At 40.6% G+C, this 21,873-nt stretch overlaps 1 protein-coding gene across 2 annotated transcripts; it reads right to left on the bottom strand.

Moving 5' to 3' along the window:
• Positions 1–1,319: 1,319 nt before the first annotated feature.
• LOC306858590 (polyglutamylase complex subunit TTLL1) lies at positions 1,320–13,417 on the bottom strand. 2 transcript variants are annotated; one of them, XM_079399184.1, is made up of 10 exons: positions 13,294–13,417; positions 12,614–12,974; positions 11,230–11,438; positions 10,970–11,150; positions 10,759–10,896; positions 9,817–9,925; positions 9,010–9,153; positions 6,709–6,795; positions 6,236–6,399; positions 1,320–3,089 (listed from the first exon to the last, which is right to left on the bottom strand). In XM_079399184.1, exons 2-10 carry the CDS (start codon positions 12,724–12,726, stop codon positions 2,963–2,965), a joined length of 1,272 nt encoding a protein of 423 aa, XP_079255310.1. In that variant the 5' UTR covers positions 12,727–12,974; positions 13,294–13,417; the 3' UTR covers positions 1,320–2,962. The 2 variants fall into 2 exon arrangements, with proteins under 2 accessions (XP_079255310.1, XP_079255311.1); XM_079399185.1 differs by having other exon boundaries at positions 12,614–13,411.
• Positions 13,418–21,873: the final 8,456 nt, after the last annotated feature.

The following is a 21,873-nucleotide window of genomic DNA, read 5'->3' as shown; positions in this document are numbered from 1 at the left end:
GGTCCAAGCAGAGGTGATCCACTTCACCTCTGGTGCAGCTAAGAGGGTGGCACTTGACAAGTGCATCAGAGAGGAATGTCAGGGATACGTACTCATTTAGGCTCCATGAGTCACATGAGCCCACACTTTCAGACCCGTCACCCCTGCTTCAGATTTTGCACGCACACACAGCAAGGCTGTTTGTCTATCTGGGATGGAGGAGTATTACCATCATTACATCTACCCTGTTAAGACAGTGCCAAAGTCCCTACAGCAGGGCTGCCCAGTCCTGTTCCTGAGAGCTACCATCCTGCAGAGTTCAGCTCCAACCCTGATCAAACACACCTGAACCGGCTAATTAATCTCTTGATAATTACAGACAGCTGTGTTGGAGCAGGGCTGGAACTGAAGTCTGCAGGTAGGTAGATCTCCAGGAACAGGATTGGGCACCTCTGCCCTACAGCATCTTGGTGACCCAGGAAAAGATGGATGCGAGCTGCCTGTCCTGCTCCAGCATTGCAACACCCTCACAAACCTGGTAGCAGTAACAGAGACACTGGCAGCTGCAACTGAAGTTCAGACGAGACTGCAACATCGATCATCTGTCTGGTACACATCAAGAGCAGAAGAATAACTGCTTCCAATATGCATGGCGTAGTGTCGCTAGTGTTGAGAAACCACCTACATCAACTGTGTCAAAAGTGTGCTATACCAAAAAAACAGCAACCTCAGCTGCCATCTGCTTTTTCACTTATTGCAGTTATCTCTGTTCTTGATACTTGAAGCTTACACTGCTGTTACATCTTACACCTGCTGGATTTGCAATATAGTTGCACTGAACTTAGAACTTAATTGTTTTTCTATTTAACTTTTTTTTTAACATCAAGACTAGCAATGTGCGATGGTAAAGTAAATAAAGTCCATTTTGATTTCATGCTGACTTTCCTTACCTGTCTTGATACTTGTTTACTTATTTACCATTTTATGTGTAAAGCCTACACTGCCCCTTTACCTGTTTTGTATGTTGTATGTGTTATTGTAAACTGTACACATTTACCTCAGTGTTACGATGCACAAATACAGAGATACAGAATTGATGCATTTTGTCTGCACCAAAGGTTTGAGATGCTTAAACATTGTACCTATGGTTTCTCTGAATGTGGTGGACACGGTCTTTCGATCCACAGAGAAGAGGTATGCAGTGTGCTGTATTGGGAGATTCAGCCTGAGGTGCTTCAGTGTTGAAAGAAGCATCTGAAAAGGTGAGAGTTTTCGAACAGTATCTGGTTTCCATGCCGGTCGTGAGTGCGATTATGGCAGTTAATTACACAACAAGCTTTCACCACTGTAATATATTTTTAGCTGTACAAAGCAAACAAAAGCATCTATTGCCAATCCAACACAGTATAGACAGCAGCGTCTGTGTCTCTAAGTCCCAAAATGCATTGCATTGCTGACGTCACATTCCCAGATGCTATAGTGTTACATTTTAGGCAAGTGAAAATTTAAGTTAAATCAATTCAGTTTCTGAAAATTTTTATTTGAGTTTTAAATCTTGTAACGGTAATGAATCAGCTATCATGCTAATCACTGACTCTAGGCAGTCTATGGCTCTGGTTCTTTTAGACCTCAGTTCTGTATTTGATTTAGTTGACCATAATACTCCTATATCATGTCTTGAAACATGCGTTGACCTTATGGCATAGCGTTGCAGTGGTTTCATTCATATCTCACTAACAGGAGGTATGTTGTCAGTAATGGAAAACCAATCCTCCTCTGAAATATATTTAAAGTCTGGTGTTCCCCAGGGCTCAATGCTTGGTCTGATGCTGTTTTCCCTTTATATGCTGCCTCTAGGATCTATTTTTAACAAGTATGGAGTCTCTTTTCATCTGTATGCAGATGACACCCAAATCTTTATCCCCTTGAAGCATGATAACAAGCAGGCTTTTGGGTTGCAAGTAATTTCCTAAGCCTTAATGAGAGTAAAACTGAATTTATTGTTTGGCTCAAATGAGCACCGTGTACATGAACTTCTGACTCCATACAGCACCACATGTGTCAGAGATTTAGGTGTTTGATTTGACAATAATCTTAAATTGGATAAGCAGATAAGTACTGTGGTTTTTATCATCTGCGTCTTCTGACGAAGGTGAAGCCATTTTTGTCCCTAAAGAAGTTTGAAATGGTCATGCATGCTTTTGTAACATCTCGATTGGATTTTTGCAACTTGTATATCACCAGTTTTGATCTCATTGCATTGGCTGGTGGTAAAATAAAGAATTGATTTTAAAATGGTATTTTTTTGTCTATAAATCTCTCCATAATCAGGCTCCACAGTACCTATCTAATACGTTACATACACTCAGTAAGATCACTCCGATCGGCTGATTCTGGTTTACTGCAAGTTCCCAGGACAAGACTCAAAAACAGATGAGAGGGTGCTTTTTCTGTTGTCGGCCATAAGTTATGGAATAATCTCCTGGTGCATATCAGAACTGCTTTTTTTTTTAAAGTCTATTCTTAAAACTTTTTTCTTGGCATTCGAGATTTCTAATGATTTTGTTGTGTAATGATTTTCTATTTTGATGAACGTCACCCATTTTACCGTTTGTTTATAATCTTGTTTATCTGTTTTCTTTTGTATACTCTGTGCAGCACAACTTCGGTTGTTTTAAACTATGCGTTCTAATTAAGCATTGAATTGAATTGTATTGTATTTTACTGATAGCTGTGAAGGTTTATTCGGCACACTGATCGAACTCATTTAGACTTGAGCTTGGAGAAGCAGTCCAGACTGAGAGCATACGCTCAAATCCAGCTGTGATCAGTCAGTTAAATATATAAACACACACACATGTATGTACATGATTCGCTGCATCAGTCTGTGTCCTGTGTTATTCAGATATACTCATATGCTCATGCAGACTCATGCGTGTCATGCAGGGAGCCGTCGCCATCACTCAGTTCTCCAGATGGGATTTCACTTCCAGGTGGCCGGGAAGGGCCTGACGCTGCTCGACCTGCTGCCCTTTGACCCCAGCGGCTGACCCGAGCGGCTCCTGAGGTCCCGTTCAGCGCTCTCGCTCAGAGCCTGCTCCTCATCATAACTGAGAGAGACGGACAGATACGTGCAGATCAGATAAAACAACACAACCCCTACATTGCATTACAATCATCAATTTAAATTCAAATTATTTCTAAAAACAGTTCAATAGTATTACAGTGATATATCTAAATTTATATATATATATATATATATATATAGTTGGGCAAAAAAGTATTTAGTCAGCCACAATTGTGCAAGTTCTCCCACTTAAAAAGATGAGAGAGGCCTGTAATTTTCATCATAGATACACTTCAACTATGAGAGACAGAATGGGGGGAAAGAATCCAGGAAATCACATTGGAGGATTTTTAATTAATTTATTTGCAAATTATGGTGGAAAATAAGTATTTGGTCAATAACAAAAGTTGATCTCAATACTTTGTTATATACCCTTTGTTGGCAATGACAGAGGTTTCTGTAAGTCTTCACAAGGTTGTCACACACTGTTGCTGGTATTTTGGCCCATTCCTCCATGCAGATCTCCTCTAGAGCAGTGATGTTTTGGGGCTGTCGCTGGGCAACACGGACTTTCAACTCTCTCCAAAGATGTTCTATGGGGTTGAGATCTGGAGGCTGGCTAGGCCACTCCAGGACCTTGAAATGCTTCTTACGAAGCCACTCCTTCGTTGCCCGGGCGGTGTGTTTGGGATCATTGTCATGCTGAAAGACCCAGCCACGTTTCATCTTCAATGCCCTTGCTGATGGAAGGATTTCACTCAAAATCTCACGATACATGGCCCCATTCATTCTTTCCTTTACACGGATCAGTCGTCCTGGTCCCTTTGCAGAAAAACAGCCCCGAAGCGTGATGTTTCCACCCCCATGCTTCACAGTAGGTATGGTGTTCTTTGGATGCAACTCAGCATTCCTTCTCCTCCAAACACGACGAGTTGAGTTTTTACCAAAAAGTTCTATTTTGGTTTCATCTGACCATATGACATTCTCCCAATCCTCTTCTGGATCATCCAGATGCTCTCTAGCAAGCTTCAGACGGGCCGGACATGTACTGGCTTAAGCAGGGGGACACGTCTGGCACTGCAGGATTTGAGTCCCTGGTGGCGTAGTGTGTTACTGATGGTAGCCTTTGTTACTTTGGTCCCAGCTCTCTGCAGGTCATTCACTAGGCCCTCCGTGTGGTTCTGGGATTTCTGCTCACCGTTCTTGTGATCATTTTGACCCCACGGGGTGAGGTCTTGCGTGGAGCCCCAGATCGAGGGAGATTATCAGTGGTCTTGTATGTCTTCCATTTTCTAATAATTGCTCCCACAGTTGATTTCTTCACACCAAGCTGCTTGTCTATTGCAGATTCAGTCTTCCCAGCCTGGTGCAGGTCTACAATTGTGTTTCTGGTGTCCTTCGACAGCTCTTTGGTCTTGGCCATAGTGGAGTTTGGAGTGTGACTGTTTGAGGTTGTGGACAGGTGTCTTTTATACTGATATCGAGTTCAAACAGGTGCCATTAATACAGGTAACGAGTGGAGGACAGAGGAGCCTCTTACAGAAGAAGTTACAGGTCTGTGAGAGCCAGAAATCTTGCTTGTTTGTAGGTGACCAAATACTTATTTTACAGAGGAATTTACCAATTAATTCATTAAAAATCCTACAATGTGATTTCCTGGATTCTTACCCCCCATTCTGTCTCTCATAGTTGAAGTGTACCTATGATGAAAATTACAGGCCTCTCTCATCTTTTTAAGTGGGAGAACTTGCACAATTGGTCTTTTGCTCTTTGAGCTGTAGTTCATTTCACAGAGTGTGCTTATGTCACTTACATTAGTTGTGTTTGTGTGTATATTCCAGTCAGAAAAATTCAGTCTTAAAGGTGCCATAGAATGGAAAACTGTCTTTACCTTGGCATAGTTGAATAATAAGAGTTCTGTTCATGGAAATGACATACAGTGAGCCTCAGACACCATTGTTTCCTCCTTATGTAAATCTTGTGATAAAAAAAGACCACTGAAAAACAGAACATAACACCGACTGTGACGCAACAGTCGGGATCACTAATAGTTACGCCCCCAACATTTATATAAACCCGCTCATATTCTAGCCCAGCCGCCAGCCGAACAATCAGAAGTTCTGCAGGTATTGTGAAGAAACAAGCGAGGACAACAGAGAAAATGGCAGATCATGGAAATAAATGTTATGTTCCAGGCCGTGCAGGGGATGTGAAGTGCAGGGATGTGTTGGTGTCTGTATTCAGAAAGGCACAGAAGGCAAATAACGCGTTCTAATAAAATAACGCGAGCCACTAAAGGGACATGGTTAGCTCCTTGCTAGCGGTAGCCTGTTCCATTACAGTACATAATATTTCACTTACCACATTAACAGAGTACGGAGAGATGAGGATGATGGCGAATGATTTACAGATCCTGAGCACCACTGACAAGCATCTGATCTTGTGAAATTAACATAAAAAATCAATTGTGCATTCAAAAGCAGTTTCAGTGCACTGCATATTAATAACGGCTCCCTGATGCCTGCATTTTATTTACAGTATAATTACCCAACGATATAACTGCGCAAGAAAACATTGAAATATATATATTTTCCCTGTTTATTCCCTGTGAGTTACTGAAATGAGCCGCACCAATCAGAGCAGAGCTCAACATTGAGCCGCACTGTGAAACAGCCAATCAGAGCAGAGCTCAACATTGAGCCGCACTGTGAAACAGCCAATCAGAGCAGAGCTCATTATTATTCATGACCCTGCCAAATAAGCCAATAACAGACCGTTTCATTCTAGGGAGAAATCCTAGGGTTGTAAATGGACATGTAAAATCGTTTCTGGAGATTTTTTGCCCTTACCTAAGCCACATACCTTCTGTGTAGATATCAGAGAACAATTCAAAATACTGTATCAATGCATTCTATGGCACCTTTAAAATGTCTGAGTGTGAAATATAAGAAAGATGTTAAATCTAAATTTGTTTAAAAAAAAACAAAAAAAACATGATGTGTATGTTGATAGTCTTGACACATTTCTAAAGTTAGGTTATGCATTTTTAGACATGTTTTAGAACACAATAGCATAATAAGAGTTAATTCCTGTTGTGACTGTGCAGCACTCATCAGTTATTGTACAGTAAGCACTCCTGATCTCTGATGGACGTGTGACGGCTGTGAATACAGCAGGGCGGTCACTCACAGCACTTGGTAGTGTCCCAGAGCCTCTTTGGGCAGACAGCGGTTCCAGCGGCAGTCTGGGATCTCAGCGTTCGGCGTGACGATGTTCAGCGTGTCGTTGATCAGGTTGTACTTCAGGATGCGGTCGTTAGCCGTGCTGGAGGTGAGCGAAGGAGACGCGTTCACCTGACACACACACACACACACACACACACACACACATCAGCAAGTGCTCTTATCGTCAGACTGTTCACTATCACACTCAGTCACTGAAATAAAGCTGAAAGAAAAGAAAATATTGTATGAAAAACTTATATCTTAAAAATTCTAAATGTTGCCTTGGTGAGTCACTGGAATGAATACGTTTAAGTTGACGTAGTAAAATTACTCAAATTAAAACTGAAATAAAAGAAAACCAAATAAAATGACAAACGCAAACTTCAACTTCAACTGAAAATGTAAAAATGAAAGCCAGTATATAATCAGTATAATCACCTCGATCAGCCACGGCTTGAGTTTGTCGTCAATGATGATATCGTACCCGTAACACTCGAAGCAATGCTTGTCGTTATTCATGACGGGCTGTAGTGAACAAGATAACAATATAATAGAAGACCAATATATTCAATGCATGATTATTCGTTTTATTTTCATCAAAATGTAAGAACATAATAAAGGTTTTTTTAATGTTGTGACTAGAGATGCACCGATGTATCGGCCAACTATCGGTATCGGCCGATAAAAGCAGTTTATTTCACTATCAGCTATCGGCCAGTAGTTCAAAATCAGCCGATGATCAGGGCCGATTATATCCTGTCAATCAAAAGGCGGCGGAAACACCTGTCAGACTGCAACTCATACTGTGAGTGAAGAAAATCTCTGTTGAATTTAGGGCTGTCAAAATTAACGTGACAATAAGGCATTAACAGCTAAAAAGCAACATTAAAGCAGGCTTTATTTGACCAAATGAATCACCCATAGTTCAACTCAGCATTGCCAGATCCACATATTTTCTCTATTCCAAAGTGTATATCGCCGTGGTGGTGGTGGGGGGTCGTTTGAGTTTCCCCTCACTTTCCTCTGCTTTTAAATAGCTCGTAAAAGCACCGTGCAAATTTTACTCTCACTTTTAAATTAGCGGCAATTCAGCATCAATTGCTTGACTTCAATTCAAGCAACAACAAAATACAACATATACAACATGTAAATACTTACCAATTTTAAATAGGTATGCGAAGGAATTGAGGAACAAATAATTATAAAACGTAGAAGGTTTATTAGCCAAACGATTAAGAAAGTTTGGAGGCATGGACGGCATACACCTTGATGTAAAATAATGGGGGAAAAATCACACAGTTTAAATAAAATAAAAATCAGCAAATACTGTGGAACCAAATAAATGAGAAACAAATGTTAAAACACCTTCCAATATCACCTTAGATAAATGACAGGTCAATGACAGGCTTTTCAAAATCCAAAATATTTTTAAAACAGGCGCTTTTACATTTGGTTTTGAAACTCTTCTGCCATGATCTCACCTCTCTCTTCTCATCAGTCAGCTCACGGGATAAATCTGATCTGTGATGCACGACTGTCGTTCGTCCGGTGTGCTGCATTGAGCTGCCGCGTTCAGTTTTAATTCTAGTGTCTGTTCTCTAACTGAACTAAATGATTTTATTACTATAATACAAATCTAAATGACGGGGAGGGATGGTGCCGCGGTGGGCGAGTGACATAACCGTATCAGCGCCAACACCGTCTATCACAGCAAGCTTATTAGTTCGCTATAAAACAACACTGAAGAGGAGCTTTTTACTTATAATTATACATGTATGTTTGAATTAATCAAGGTATTTATGAAGAAAAAAGCAAAGTTTGTTTAAGTTTATGGTAACAAAAGTGGTTAACATTCAACCTGTTCTCTTTCATCAGTATTATGTGAACGGGAGTTCCTCTTTTGCTGTGCTATAAGCCGGGCTTCGGACGCTTTCACTTTCACTTTCACTTTCACGACCGTCACTTTTTACAAGAAAAGATAATTGTCTGTTTTGCTTACATCTATTCAGGGTTTAAAACTAAAACAAATGATTGAAATATGAATTCATTGTTATTCTTAATTGAAAAGCACAACAATAAAACAGTATGCTACAAACTAACTTATATAATGTAAATAACATACGAATAAGACGAGGCATGCATAGGCTACACCAGAACCTTTAGCAAACACTGAGGAATCAAATAAATAAAGAACATTTAAAGAAAGCCTCCATAGCGTAACGTGAGAAATACAGTAAAGGCAAAACCAACATGTTCACCTTCTCTGGTTTCAGAAGCAGTCTTTTATTTTACTTTCGCTTGAAAACCAAATCTTCCATCCCGTCCGCCATCGTTTCCTCAGTGTTCGTGTCATTTTTGCCGCTCGTGCTGATGCAGTGAGTATAAACCAGGCTCTGCTCCCAAAGAGCTCTCATTGAAAGCGCCTCTCTCTCTCTCTCTCGACGTGATCAGAAATCGTACTCCTGCTGCACTGTGTGCGGCTCTGCAGCGCGTGCTTTATGCCTGGAGCAGAGCAGACCATGCACTGGCACAGATGCAACCACATCACATTTGAACTCGCACATCACTATCGGCATCGGCCGATATCATTCTGAATAATCGGCTAGCGGTATCGGCAGAGAAATTCAGTATCGGTGCATCTCTAGTTGTGTTGTATGTAATGTGTGTATGTAATATATAATGTGCAGTGTGTCTGGTGGTTTCTTTGAGCTGGTGTGTGTTGTTGTGATGTTGACGTACAGCCACAGCTTTGAGGGACTGGACGATGATCCAGTGGATCTGATCAAACAGGTGATTGGTGACGTCCCGTCCTCTGGTGCTCTCCAGATACAGACGCAGGTTACTGACCGTCCACTTCCCACCGTGGACGTGATTATAGTCGTCCTGCAGACAAACACACACACTATATGAGCTGCACCGCTGTCTTAAAACTATCCCAGCACCAATGTCTGAAAGTATTGTATAGTACGGGTTGTTCTGAAGAGCTCAGTGAATTCAAGCTTGGTACTCTGATAGGACACCACCTTTGCAATCAGTCAGTTTGTGAAATTTCATCCCTGCTGGATATTTTAGGTCTGCTGTAAGTGGTGTTATAGAGGTGATCATTCTACAATCTCTGCTGGTACCGAGACTCAAACCTGCGACCTTTGGGTTACAAGTCAGACTCCCTAACCATTAGGCCACAACTGTCCTTGGTGTGTTAAAGTAGGTATCACTGCTATCCTCGTTTTCCACCAAGGTTCATGCTGCCAAAACTTATTGTTCATCATAAGATCAACAGCGCATCAGACACACATAACCTCTTCAAAGCGTTCAGCTCTCTCCTCTGTCCCCCTCCACCACCTCCCAACACCTCTTCAACAGCTGATGATTTTGATAATTACTTCACAAACAAATCCACTTCCATCAGCAGTCAGTTCTCAGCTCCACTCACCCAGGAACTCACAGCAAACACTCACAGCTGAACACAGCTCTCCTCTCGGTGTAATGATCAGGTGTCCCAATACTTCTGTCCATATAGTGTAGGTTTTATGAACACTAACTTACGCCGTGCTTCTGGATGGCCACGTTGGTGAGATGCACGAACATGTTGTCCAGCTCACTGGTGCTCGGGGTGTACTTGACCGTGCAGAAACGACAAAATCCCAGTTTGTACCTGACAACACAAAGCCGTTTAGTGCAGATCAAGAGATGCGGTGGTCAATCAAGTATCCCAGACATCTGTGAATTATTATTCAGTCACACCAGGAATTCACTGATTTTTTCACCTTCTTTTTTTTGAATGGCACAGACAGCAGCAGGTTTATTATGCTGCTGTCACTTTAAGACCTAATGCACAGATCTAATACACTGGCATATATTTATTTCCCAGCTATTTATGATCACTTCAGACATAAGCAACTGCATTTATGTAAAAACTCAGCAAGACAGGCATTAAGGCACTTCAGAAATTCATCACTATTGCAATAATAGATTTGTACTATAAATTTAAAAAATGCTTAAAGATACCGAAAATCCTGAATCACGAGCTGCTCATGTGAAAATGAACACACTTCACTCAGAAACAGACTTTATAATTATATCATGTTAATCAAAGGCAGTTTGATAATCGCACTAAACTAGGCCTAGGCCTATACCATGTTCTCACAATCATGCATCATCAGAATTCATTAAGAGTAATTGCTAACTGGAAAGTAACACACTTTCATATGCTCATGGCTAAGATGTTAACAGTGTCCTGCACACAGCTAATATACAGCTAGCTCGTAAAGCGCATCAGAAGAAATCCATGACTTAAATAAGCGTATCTTAAAACATAATTAAAGCCATTTTGCAATTTCACATTCAGACAGTCCACTCACTCTACTAAATAAATAGTTTTCCCTCAGATTTACGCAATTAATGCACATTCTCTCAGGTCTGAACATACTGACATCCATCTGAATGCGTAAGAATCCCCCGTCTGCGTGCGGTGATGGAGATACTCACATGTAGCACTTCAGCGGCCTGTAGCTGGTGACCAGCACATAGAGCCGCAGGTCGAACTTCTTCCCTCCGATCAGCAGCGGGTTATCGATGTACAGGGAGATGACGTAGGCCTCCTTCCCGCTGTTGGCCGCCACAAACCTGTCAAAGCACAGCATCTCAGACAGACGGCCACATCTGATCACAGCGGATCAAACTCAGCAGATCAGCTCACGTGGAGGTGCGGCTGTCGCGGGACCATTTCTTGATCTGAGAGAGCTTGTTGATGAGGAAGATGCCTTTGCCCTGCGCCTTCCCACACGGCTTCATGATCCACGTGCTGGACGGACTCTTGCGAAACTCCTCCACAAACAGGTTATAGTCGGCCGGCAGCATGAACGTCACCGGCACGAAATCTGTCCCAGAGTCAGAGAGAGTCGGTCACAGCACACTCAGAGCTTATCTCACACAAACAGAAGCAGAGGCGAGCTTTACCCAGGTAGAGGTATTTCCCGTTCTCGTCCTTCTCGGCTAAAGGACTGGCCTCCTTCTCCAGCTCCTTCCTGTAGCGCTTGATGTTCTTGATCATCAGGTCCTTCCTGGTCAGCTCGTAGTGGTTGGGGAAGTGATTGACCATCTGGTCGTCAGACAGACGGTAGCCGGTGTCCACGCTGAACACGTTACGGATGGTCTGGATGCTCATCCTGTCACATGACGGGATCACATGACTTAGCTGATCTAGCTGAGGCTTGTTATAGCACGTGCATATCATTGCTCATAGTCCTCATCTGTAAGCTGCTTCTGCTAAATGACTAAATGTAAATGTGATTTAGGGACTTGAGCTAAAAGTATTTCAGTATTTTACTGCAAAATTCAAAATGGCTAATAGATGAAAACTGGGTACCGGTCGAGTTATCAAATTTGTTGCTGCACTATATGCGACTGGTTTGGTCTCTTGATAATCTTTTAACTTGTTGTCAGCACAATATGAATATGATCTGAGCCAATTTTGGTGAAAATAGGAAGAACTGTCTCCATTTTGATACACACACATATTCTCCCATTTACCCCTTCCTTATTTCTCCAATATCTAAGGGACATAAGTTGAAAAAGTAGGCTTTTCCCCAAAATAATTAATGAAATCATAGAGTGCGGTCAATTTGTCATGGAATCATCATGGAATCAGGGAAGAAATCATTTTATTTCTAGCACTTACGGTTCAAAAGTTATTAGCATAAACATGAGTGTGAACTGTTGGTGGCGCTAGAGAGTTTAAGTTAGAGACTTGCTATGATTATTGTCGAGACTGTCCTCTATCGCTGTGCCAAATGTCATCACTTTCCCACAAGCGGTTCTATGGGCTCAAGAACAGAAGAAGAAGAAGAACCTTCAGTGTCTGGCCCCTAAATATTAGCAGAAAAGCTATAAAAGTATCTCTATGATACTAAAAAGACATTGGTTTGTATACATTTTTATTTCATTTTAGTGCTTCAACGTTACAATGTTGCCTGAGAAACGAGCTGAAATCAAATATGTTGAAGTCTGTAAGTTTATTTTATCTGCGTTAATGTTTATAGATGAATATGTGTTTTATGTTTTACAGACGGAACACAGAAGAAGAGAGTTGTTAATCAAACACATTATTTCTCTGTACTGTGGATCTGTTTGGTTGCTTCAGCAGAAACTCAGAGGTCTGGAGCAGCTTGAGAGAGAGTAGCTGATGATAAATCTGATCTTTAGCTGTAATAACTGTGTCTCTGATGCTACAGTGTGCTTGAGATCAGACCTGCAGCAGCTGTAATGATCTGATCACACAGCTCTTCTGTCAGTGTTATATCATCACTAGTGTATGTTTATGAATGATGAGATGAAGTCTTGCCAGTAGAAGTTCCAGTCGTCGCTGTCCGTCACCTGGATCCATCCTCTCTTCTCAAAGTTATTGATCAGCACTGATTTCTCAATGTCCGTCACCCACTTCACCTTCCCAGCCATCACACACACACACACACACACACACACACACACACAGAGAGAGAGATCTCTCACACACACACACACACACACACACACACACACACACACAGAGAGAGAGAGATCTCACACACACACACACACACACACACACACACACACACAGAGAGAGAGAGAGATCTCACACACACACACAGAGAGAGAGAGAGATCTCACACACACACACACACACACAGAGATCTCACACAGACACACACACACACACACTCCTGAAAGACACATGATCATCACACATCTGCTGAACACGAGGAGATGATCATCTGTGATAATACACCTCTCAGAGTCATTTCTGTCAGATGCAGGGTATTATATTCCACATACAAACACAGTTAGTTTCCTCATGTTTGAGCTTCAGACACATGATGATATGAACATGTGTGTGCAGATGATAATTCAGTGATGTGTCTGATATGGGTTTATTCTCAGCGAACACACATTAAACACAGCACTATCATCATCCAAACACGCCTGTATTATTATTATTATCCTCACATGCGTGCTCAGAGATGAATGAACACCTGTACTCACAATCACAGCTTCATCCTGAACACTGCTTTATTCTGATCATCCGACAGCATCATAACAACAGCAGCAGCGGCCATAGCAACGCGCTTCACTTCCGCCTCACACCAGCCGCGTCATTTCCGGAGACAGCGCCGGCTGCTGGACCTTCTGAGGAGAGCACGTGACGCTGATCATCATGATATAAGAAACACCACAAAGATAAAGTCTCATGTTTTATCAATAGAATAATAGATTTTGTTCAATAATTATACTGTCATTAGTACCAGCACTGATATTTTGCCAGAATCAGAATTGAGGCGAATATCATTTATTATCTTAATGAGTGCTGTCTCTGTGCTGTGATGTGCTCGGAAACCAGATTGAAAATTGTCCAGGTATCCATTTGACTTTAAGTAGTTGTTCAGCTGATTAGAAACTACCTTTTCAATAATCTTACCTATGAAAGGAAGATTTGATATGGGTCTATAGTTGCTCAACATGGTGTTATCAAGATTGTGCTTTTTCAGAAGGGGCTTAACTGCAGTTTTAAGGGAGTTTGGAAAAGTCCCAGAAAGAAGTGAGGCGTTCACCACTTCTAAGAGATCAGCTTCTAAACAGTTAAGCACATTTTTGAAAAAGGATGTGGGAAGTGTGTCAAGATAGCAGGTTGAAGATTTAAGTTGCTGTACTATTTCTTCCAAAATTGTGCTATCAACTGCTTCAAAAACACACATAGTCACTTCTTTTTGAAATTGCGGTTGAATCTGTGTGACCTCTGCATAACTTGAGGATGTGCCAATCTCCTTTCTGATATTATTGATCTTCTCAGAAAAGAAGGAAGCAAACTCATTGCATTTGCTGTCGGAGAGCATTTCACTGGGAATCTGACTTGGGGGGTTTGTCAGTCTCTCAACAGTCGCAAAAAGAGTGCGGGTGTTGTTTAAGTTACTGTTTATAAGGTTTGAGAAGAAAGTCTGTCTAGCTGTGGCTAGTTCCACATTGAAAGCATGAAGGCTGTCTTTATAGATGCTATAGTGGATTTCCAGTTTTGTCTTCCGCCACATCCGCTCAGCTTTTCTGCATTGTCTTTTCATGCTCTGAACTGCTGTTTTGTCTGCCATTCTTCTTGCAGACCTTCACAGGAGCAATATCATCAATAACATTCTCAACTTTTGAGTTAAATGACTCCAGGAGAAGATCAACAGAGTCTGCAGAAATAGCAAAACAGTCAAACTCTGAGGAAATCATTGATAACAGTTCAGTGAACTCTTCAACAAAGGCTGGAGAATATTTTGGAGGCCTGTAAATAATGATAAACAGGGTGCGTGGAGCACCTTTCAGCACAATACCTATGTGTTCAAAAGATGAATACTGACCAAATGACACTTGCTTGCACTGATAAACATCTTTAAACAGAGCAGCTACACCTCCACCTCTCCTAACAGTCCTGCAGACACTTATAAAAGTAAAGTTAGGAGGCTGTTTCAGTGAGGACTGCAGCCGTCTTCTAACCAGGTTTCATTTAGAAACATAACATCCAGGTTGTTTGTGGTTATTAAACCGTTGATCAGAAATTATTTATTTTTTAGTGTTATGTCTTTAAAAAGACAACAGAAGGTATGTTTTTCCTTGATTAGAATTTAAAGACATTCTCCTGAGATAATGTATGACTGTCAGGGACTGAGAGATGATAGGAGAGCCGACATTATCCAGCTTTGAGGGGAAAGAAAAGAAAAACAGGTCTTGAGAGTCCAAAAGCATTCACTGCGAGATGAAGCCCATTAGAATACAGTTAGAATGCCCTTATAATTCCAGCAATGAAAAAACACATGTATGAGTTTTTAGGTTTTTATATTCATTGCACAAGCAATGCACTTTTCTGTATATCAGCAGGTGTGCGCGAGCACAAATGTGATAGTTTTAATAACAGTGCATAGCAACAGTGTTTCATTCCTGAAGGACTGGAGAGAGTCAGTGATTCAACGGCCCAGTCACATGGTCTCACTTGTTTCTATTGAATCAGCCGTTTGAACGAATCGTTTGATTTGAGTGATTCAGGAAGTCATTTATTAAAACAGGGACTGGCTGCCACCTACTGGTGCTTTTATTGTCATCTTTATTTATCCATGACAGACCTAAACCAGCCAAGGTGCCAGCACAAAAACACATTCAGCAAAATATCGTTTAATTATCAATACTGGCCAAAATTCTTCTATTTCAGGCACCAGAAGGGAAAAAACCTTATAAATAATAGTTCATTTAATAAGGCTAATTTTTCATTAAATAGAAACCTTTTTAAAAATGTGAAACATTTTGTAATCATTATGTAAAATTAGCGACAAGACCAATTTGATCCCTGCTTGCGTATGATAATTTTCTGAGAGTGTCTGAAACTCAGCATGATCATCACACAGTGTGTTTGCTGCTACGACCCTCATCTACTGACAGGCCAATAAAACTGCAACATGAAATCAACATGCGCTAAAACATAAAACTGCTCACCTCAACCCAGACAGCAAAATGTGTCACATAATCCCTTGAGTTCTGGCCCAGAGTTCATTATGAAGTCAACGGCTGTGGCGCACTTTGAGAACATGTTGAGAAACTGGTGTGGCATCAAGCTACAGCTGGTGGCATATAAATGCTATCATACTCAGATAAAGACACAATAAAGCATTTTACATGAACCATTTTTATTGTTTCCACATATTTGTAATACAAAGACTAACAGTTGAATTATAAAGCAGTTTAAATGAATGATTTTTTATTTTTTCACATTTTTAATACAAACAGTTTAATTATTTTATTTTCAAGTTGAACTATCAACAGGAAATATTACAACTGCACTGGAAATGAACTTTTAAAGAACGCATCACAAGATTTCAACGATCAGCAAAGTAGGTTGGGTTACAAGCTTTAAATGGGGTCAGATTTTACTGTGAGATTTGTAGGTGTTAAAAGAATGACAAAAGACAAATATTTTTAAATAAGAATAGTGTATTTACAATATTCACATGAGACTTTAAAACAACACAATGGGCCTCATTTATCAATCTAACCTAGAAATCAACGTACGACAGAGTTCACGTGTTATTCATGACACATTTGCATATCACGCCCCTAAAAACACCCGGGTTAGAAGCCCCGCCCCTAGAGTTTACCACACGCAGAAACAAAACAGGCCAAAAAGAGGAAGTAATCTCATGAAAGAGAAACGGATCTTACTCCAAAAACACCTGTTAACCTTATAACTGCAAACGATTACATTAATATGTTAAATACTGGTAAACATGAAACCTTTACAAACAGAAACATTATTTAGCCTTAGTTCCTTTCAGTCCACTACAAATCCTTTACCATATTACAGAATAACAAATGACAAAATAAGCAGCTATAAAATTATATATTAAACTATAATATATATAAAACAATTACGCTATTAGCTAGTGGCATTTATTAGCTATAAACAGCACATAAACGTCAAGCAAAGCTGAAACGGCCGTTCAAGAGCCTCTCTCATTCCACAAGAATCCAAATGTTCCCATTTTTGCCATATTTGTATTATTTGGTTGTTAAACTATTATTTATAATGTAGCCCAAACATGGCTTTATACTTCACTCATGTTCCAATAGGCTAGGCTATTTGCGTAAAACCCTTCACACGCGTAAAAGTGTTTGTTTGGGCACGGCACGCTGATTTCAAAGCAGACCTTTTAATATAATCAGTGGAACTTTTATATTTGGTTGACAGTATTTTAGTTTGATGATGAAAAGCTGAAATATCAAGCAGTGCTAGAACTAATGTGTGTGCGATCAGATGGATTCAATCAAATAAAGATATAAAGACAAGAAATACAAATGCACTAAGAGTGTTTATGTTAATTATATTAGAGCCTATTGGATATTTTGTGCGGTCCTATTAATTTTATTCCTTTTATAGACTTAATTTCAGTTGTTCTGCTTTCACAGAAGCGCTGCAGGTTAATGCGACGATGTGTGAATCCTCATGGTCTGTTGTTTACGCTGCTTATTCACACATATAAAGCTAAAAAACAAAAAAGACAATTAATAAGCTTCGGTTGACGGTCAGGAAAATAAGATAAATGAACAAAATGCAATTCTACAATTCTCCACCAGATTCCTATGCTGCGTGCAAGTTCAGGATAAAACACTTGTGTCCAGGAGTTGAGACCAGAGGAGCTGAGACCAGAGGAGCTGAGACCAGAGGAGCTGAGACCAGAGGAGCTGAGACCAGAGGAGCTGAGACCAGAGGAGCTGAGACCAGAGGAGTTGAGACCAGAGGAGCTGAGACCAGAGGAGCTGAGACCAGAGGAGCTGAGACCAGAGGAGCTGAGACCAGAGGAGCTGAGACCAGAGGAGCTGAGACCAGAGGAGTTGAGACCAGAGGAGCTGAGACCAGAGGAGCTGAGACCAGAGGAGTTGAGACCAGAGGAGCTGAGACCAGAGGAGCTGAGACCAGAGGAGCTGAGACCAGAGGAGCTGAGACCAGAGGAGCTGAGACCAGAGGAGTTGAGACCAGAGGAGCTGAGACCAGAGGAGCTGAGACCAGAGGAGCTGAGACCAGAGGAGCTGAGACCAGAGGAGTTGAGACCAGAGGAGTTGAGACCAGAGGAGCTGAGACCAGAGGAGCTCAGACCAGAGGAGTTGAGACCAGAGGAGTTGAGACCAGAGGAGCTGAGACCAGAGGAGCTGAGACCAGAGGAGTTGAGACCAGAGGAGCTGAGACCAGAGGAGCTCAGACCAGAGGAGTTGAGACCAGAGGAGTTGAGACCAGAGGAGCTGAGACCAGAGGAGCTGAGACCAGAGGAGTTGAGACCAGAGGAGCTGAGACCAGAGGAGCTGAGACCAGAGGAGCTGAGACCAGAGGAGTTGAGACCAGAGGAGCTGAGACCAGAGGAGCTGAGACCAGAGGAGTTGAGACCAGAGGAGCTGAGACCAGAGGAGCTGAGACCAGAGGAGTTGAGACCAGAGGAGCTGAGACCAGAGGAGCTGAGACCAGAGGAGCTGAGACCAGAGGAGCTGAGACCAGAGGAGCTGAGACCAGAGGAGTTGAGACAGACAGATTTGAGCGTAGCACCGCTCACGTCCATGTTGATCAATTACATGCTCTGCATTGAAACAACCAATTTTCTGTCGTACGTTCGTTTCGTAAATGAGGCCCAATAAAACCAGGAAAACCCAACATACTTGGCTGATGGTTACAGATGGTGGCCCGTACGGGGAACGTTTAAGATGTTAAAAGCTGTGTTGAGGAAGTGTCAGAGTATGAGGACTCATTTTGAAAATGCTGCTCCTTTTAAAACACCTGCTAATTTTAATGAGGAACAGATTTCACACCAGTGTGATTGTGAACAGAAGAACTTTCTCTGAGAACAGGCCCGGATTGGCCACCAGGAGCACCGGGACCATATTGACCGTATATGCACAGAGCCTTCTTAACACCTTCTGCATAAAGCTTGTGAACTTCCAGAGAAGCTCATTTTATATGAGCTATATATAGATAGAGACTCTCACAGAAACCTCTCCTGCCTCATTCCCATCAGAAACTGAGAAACAAAATAATTGCAACACTGTAAATAATTAACGCATTAACATATAGTTTCATGTTATTTAACATCATATCATTTTCTATGGCGAGCCTGTTAATCCCAGGAGAGTACAGACACTTAGATGCTGACAAATAAACACTATCGTAACTATTTAGACTAACGGTTAGGCCAATCTCCTAAACGACATCATCAATATCTTTATAGCCATGAAGACATTTTTCAAATCTTACAACATTTGAAAGCCTTTATTATTTCTCAACTCTACAGCTGGCCAAAATTCACTTTAAAAGTTTGCATTTCATTCATGAAGACGACATCAGTAAATGCCAAAAATGTGTCTCTTGGCAGGAAAATAAAGATTTTTAAGATGAAAATGACATGAAATGAGCGTTATAATCAGGAGATGGCAGCAGAGGATCACTCATTGGCTGCAGCTGCCTAGCCTTTTCACTTCTTGATTTGGGATTTATTATCAAATTAATATTATAACAAATTTTAGTACTTTACCGCACTGATGTATAAATTATACAAACTGCAGGAAGTCACAAAGTCACTTGTCATTTAAAAAAATAAGTAAATAAGCCCAGACAACAGCCTGTAATTGTGAATTAGGCTATTTTAGTGAAATACAAATTAAATAAGTTAAATATTAATGGTATAACAATGAAATAATGCATTCAATAGTTTGAAATATGTTTGTTAGATCTAATTTAGTAACTAGATCATTTAAGTTTTCTCTCTAACTGTAAGCTGCTAAATATATTCAGCCGACCCAGACTGGTTCCTGCTGTAGTGTTCCTCTGCATTACTGCCCCGCTCTGTTCTGACATCAGCTCATCAGACGTTTCCTTATCACTGTCGATCATACCAATGACTCACACATTTAACCCTCGCGCTTGTCACTCCGGAAACTTTATACGTAGACGATTGGTCCTCTTAGACAAACAAAACCTTTTTCCAAATGGTGAATGTATTATGTAGAGAAACCGAGCAAAGGGAGCCTTACAGCACAGTACAGCGGACAGGAAATGACTGAGTTTTGTTTTTATTAACCTAGTTGAGTATTAAACTGCTAGCATGCTGTTAGGCTATCAGTGTCGCCCCATTATTATCATCAGTCAGAATACTGTGCTAAAGCACATCATTATTGATTGTAAAGTTACATGAATACATTTAGCAGACAGATATTCCCATGGATTTATTGCATAGGATGGAGGGCGCTAGTGCCGCCTAATGCATAGTGTGTTCAGTATTAGGATTTCTTAATAACGATATTGTACTAATTTTGACATTTAGGCACTTTAGAAAATGTGTTTTAAAATATTTGTATGAAATATAGGTTTGTTAAATCTAGGGTATTTAGTCATTTTAAGATACATAACTTTCTGTGCTAACAAATTGCAATGTTTTGCAACACATTTCTTTTCATAAGAGTAGACCTGCTGGTGAAGAAGTGACCGGTACAAGAAAAAAAGAGATATTGGGGAAAAAGGAAGTGAAGGTGCAGTTCAATAATTATTTTCCACGGCCCCAGACTAAGGATTCAGATCTTTTTATGTGATGGCCACACAAATAATAGGGTTGTCTGTGGTTTCAAAACTTTGTGGGTGTATAGGATATAAAAATGTGACCTTTTTTACCCCTAATAGGTAAAGATTAGTACCTTAGAGTAGTAATTCCTATGTATGGAACCTGGAACTGGTTAAAAAGAGCAGCATGCCAAACAAATGGACAGTCACTATTAGCTGGACTGTGGACGTACCTCTCCAGTCTCACCTTTGCATCCAATCGAATGGTGGTATGCTTTTAATGGCCTTTATTGTGTGGTTTTAAAGTCTCATGTGAATATGAGACATTCTCATATTGTCTGACATTCTTTTAACACCTACTAATGAGAGATGCACCGAATGACCGGCCAGTGATGGAAATCGGCTGATTTTACTCATGACGGCCCGGATCGGTGACCGGCTGAGCGAGTGTATGAGAGAGACAGCACACACAACGTAACTCGCAGAAATTTATAGATGCATACTGCAGTAGAAAAAAAAGGATATTTACAAAATATGATTTAGATAAGCAACATTATACGGCCATGAGGTTTCCCTGCATATCAATATCAACACGATTGCAATGTGACACTGATTTTATACAATATTATTTCAATAAACAAGAAGATCAAATTAAGTGACTCAGATTTTAGACAAAAAATGGACTGTTTTTGCTCAGTTTCGCTGAAGAAACCGTTCGGATCAAAGCCACAGCAGAACTGTTGAGTGTCTCTGAGCAGCACACAGCGGTGTTTCATTGATTCAGCGGCCCGTTCATAAGGACAGTCACTTTCCTCGTTTCTGAATGAATCAGCCGTTTGTGAATGAGTGAATAAATCACTTACTCATTAAAACAGACACTTGCTGCCACCTACTGGTGGTTTAGTCATATTTAAAAGTATCATTGCATTTTTTTTATACTTTTATTTGTTTGTTTAAAAAAAAAAAAAAAGTAAAACCTTAATCTTATAAAATGATTTACCATTTGAAATGTTGCAGTGTGAATGCATTTATGGCACCTCAGATGCAGCTCTGGTTCCTCAGCACTGGAAAGATATGAATTTCATTTGAATGCTAACAACTCTACAGTTTCTTATTATGCTAACTGAATTACTTGAAACAAAGTCAGAATTTGATGTGAAAGATGACACATTTAATAAGGCTAGGTTAGGGGGGGAAAATGTCCATTTATAAATGACATCAGTTTGTTACATACAGCTACTCGTTTGAAGTTAATTATTTCTTCCTCTTTCCAGTCACAGAGCACTTTATTTTGAGAGTTGTTTAAGTGAGAGAAAATCTGTAACTTAGTCCAGATTGGGGGAATTGTAATGTTTAATAATTAATTGTATTATGTAAATCATTTTTGCATTGAAATTTGCATAGATTTTTGTTTGTATATGCTGTCAATTATAGTTCTTAGAAAGAAAATCGGAATCGGCAAAAATCGGTATCGGCAGGTCAAAACCGGAATAGGCCAAGAAAAC

The sequence above is a fragment of the Barbus barbus genome (assembly GCF_936440315.1).
Source record: "Barbus barbus genome assembly, chromosome: 39".
Lineage (NCBI taxonomy): Eukaryota > Metazoa > Chordata > Actinopteri > Cypriniformes > Cyprinidae > Barbus > Barbus barbus.
The sequence above is the reverse complement of the archived record's forward strand: the minus strand, read 5'-3'. Positions and strand labels throughout refer to the sequence as shown.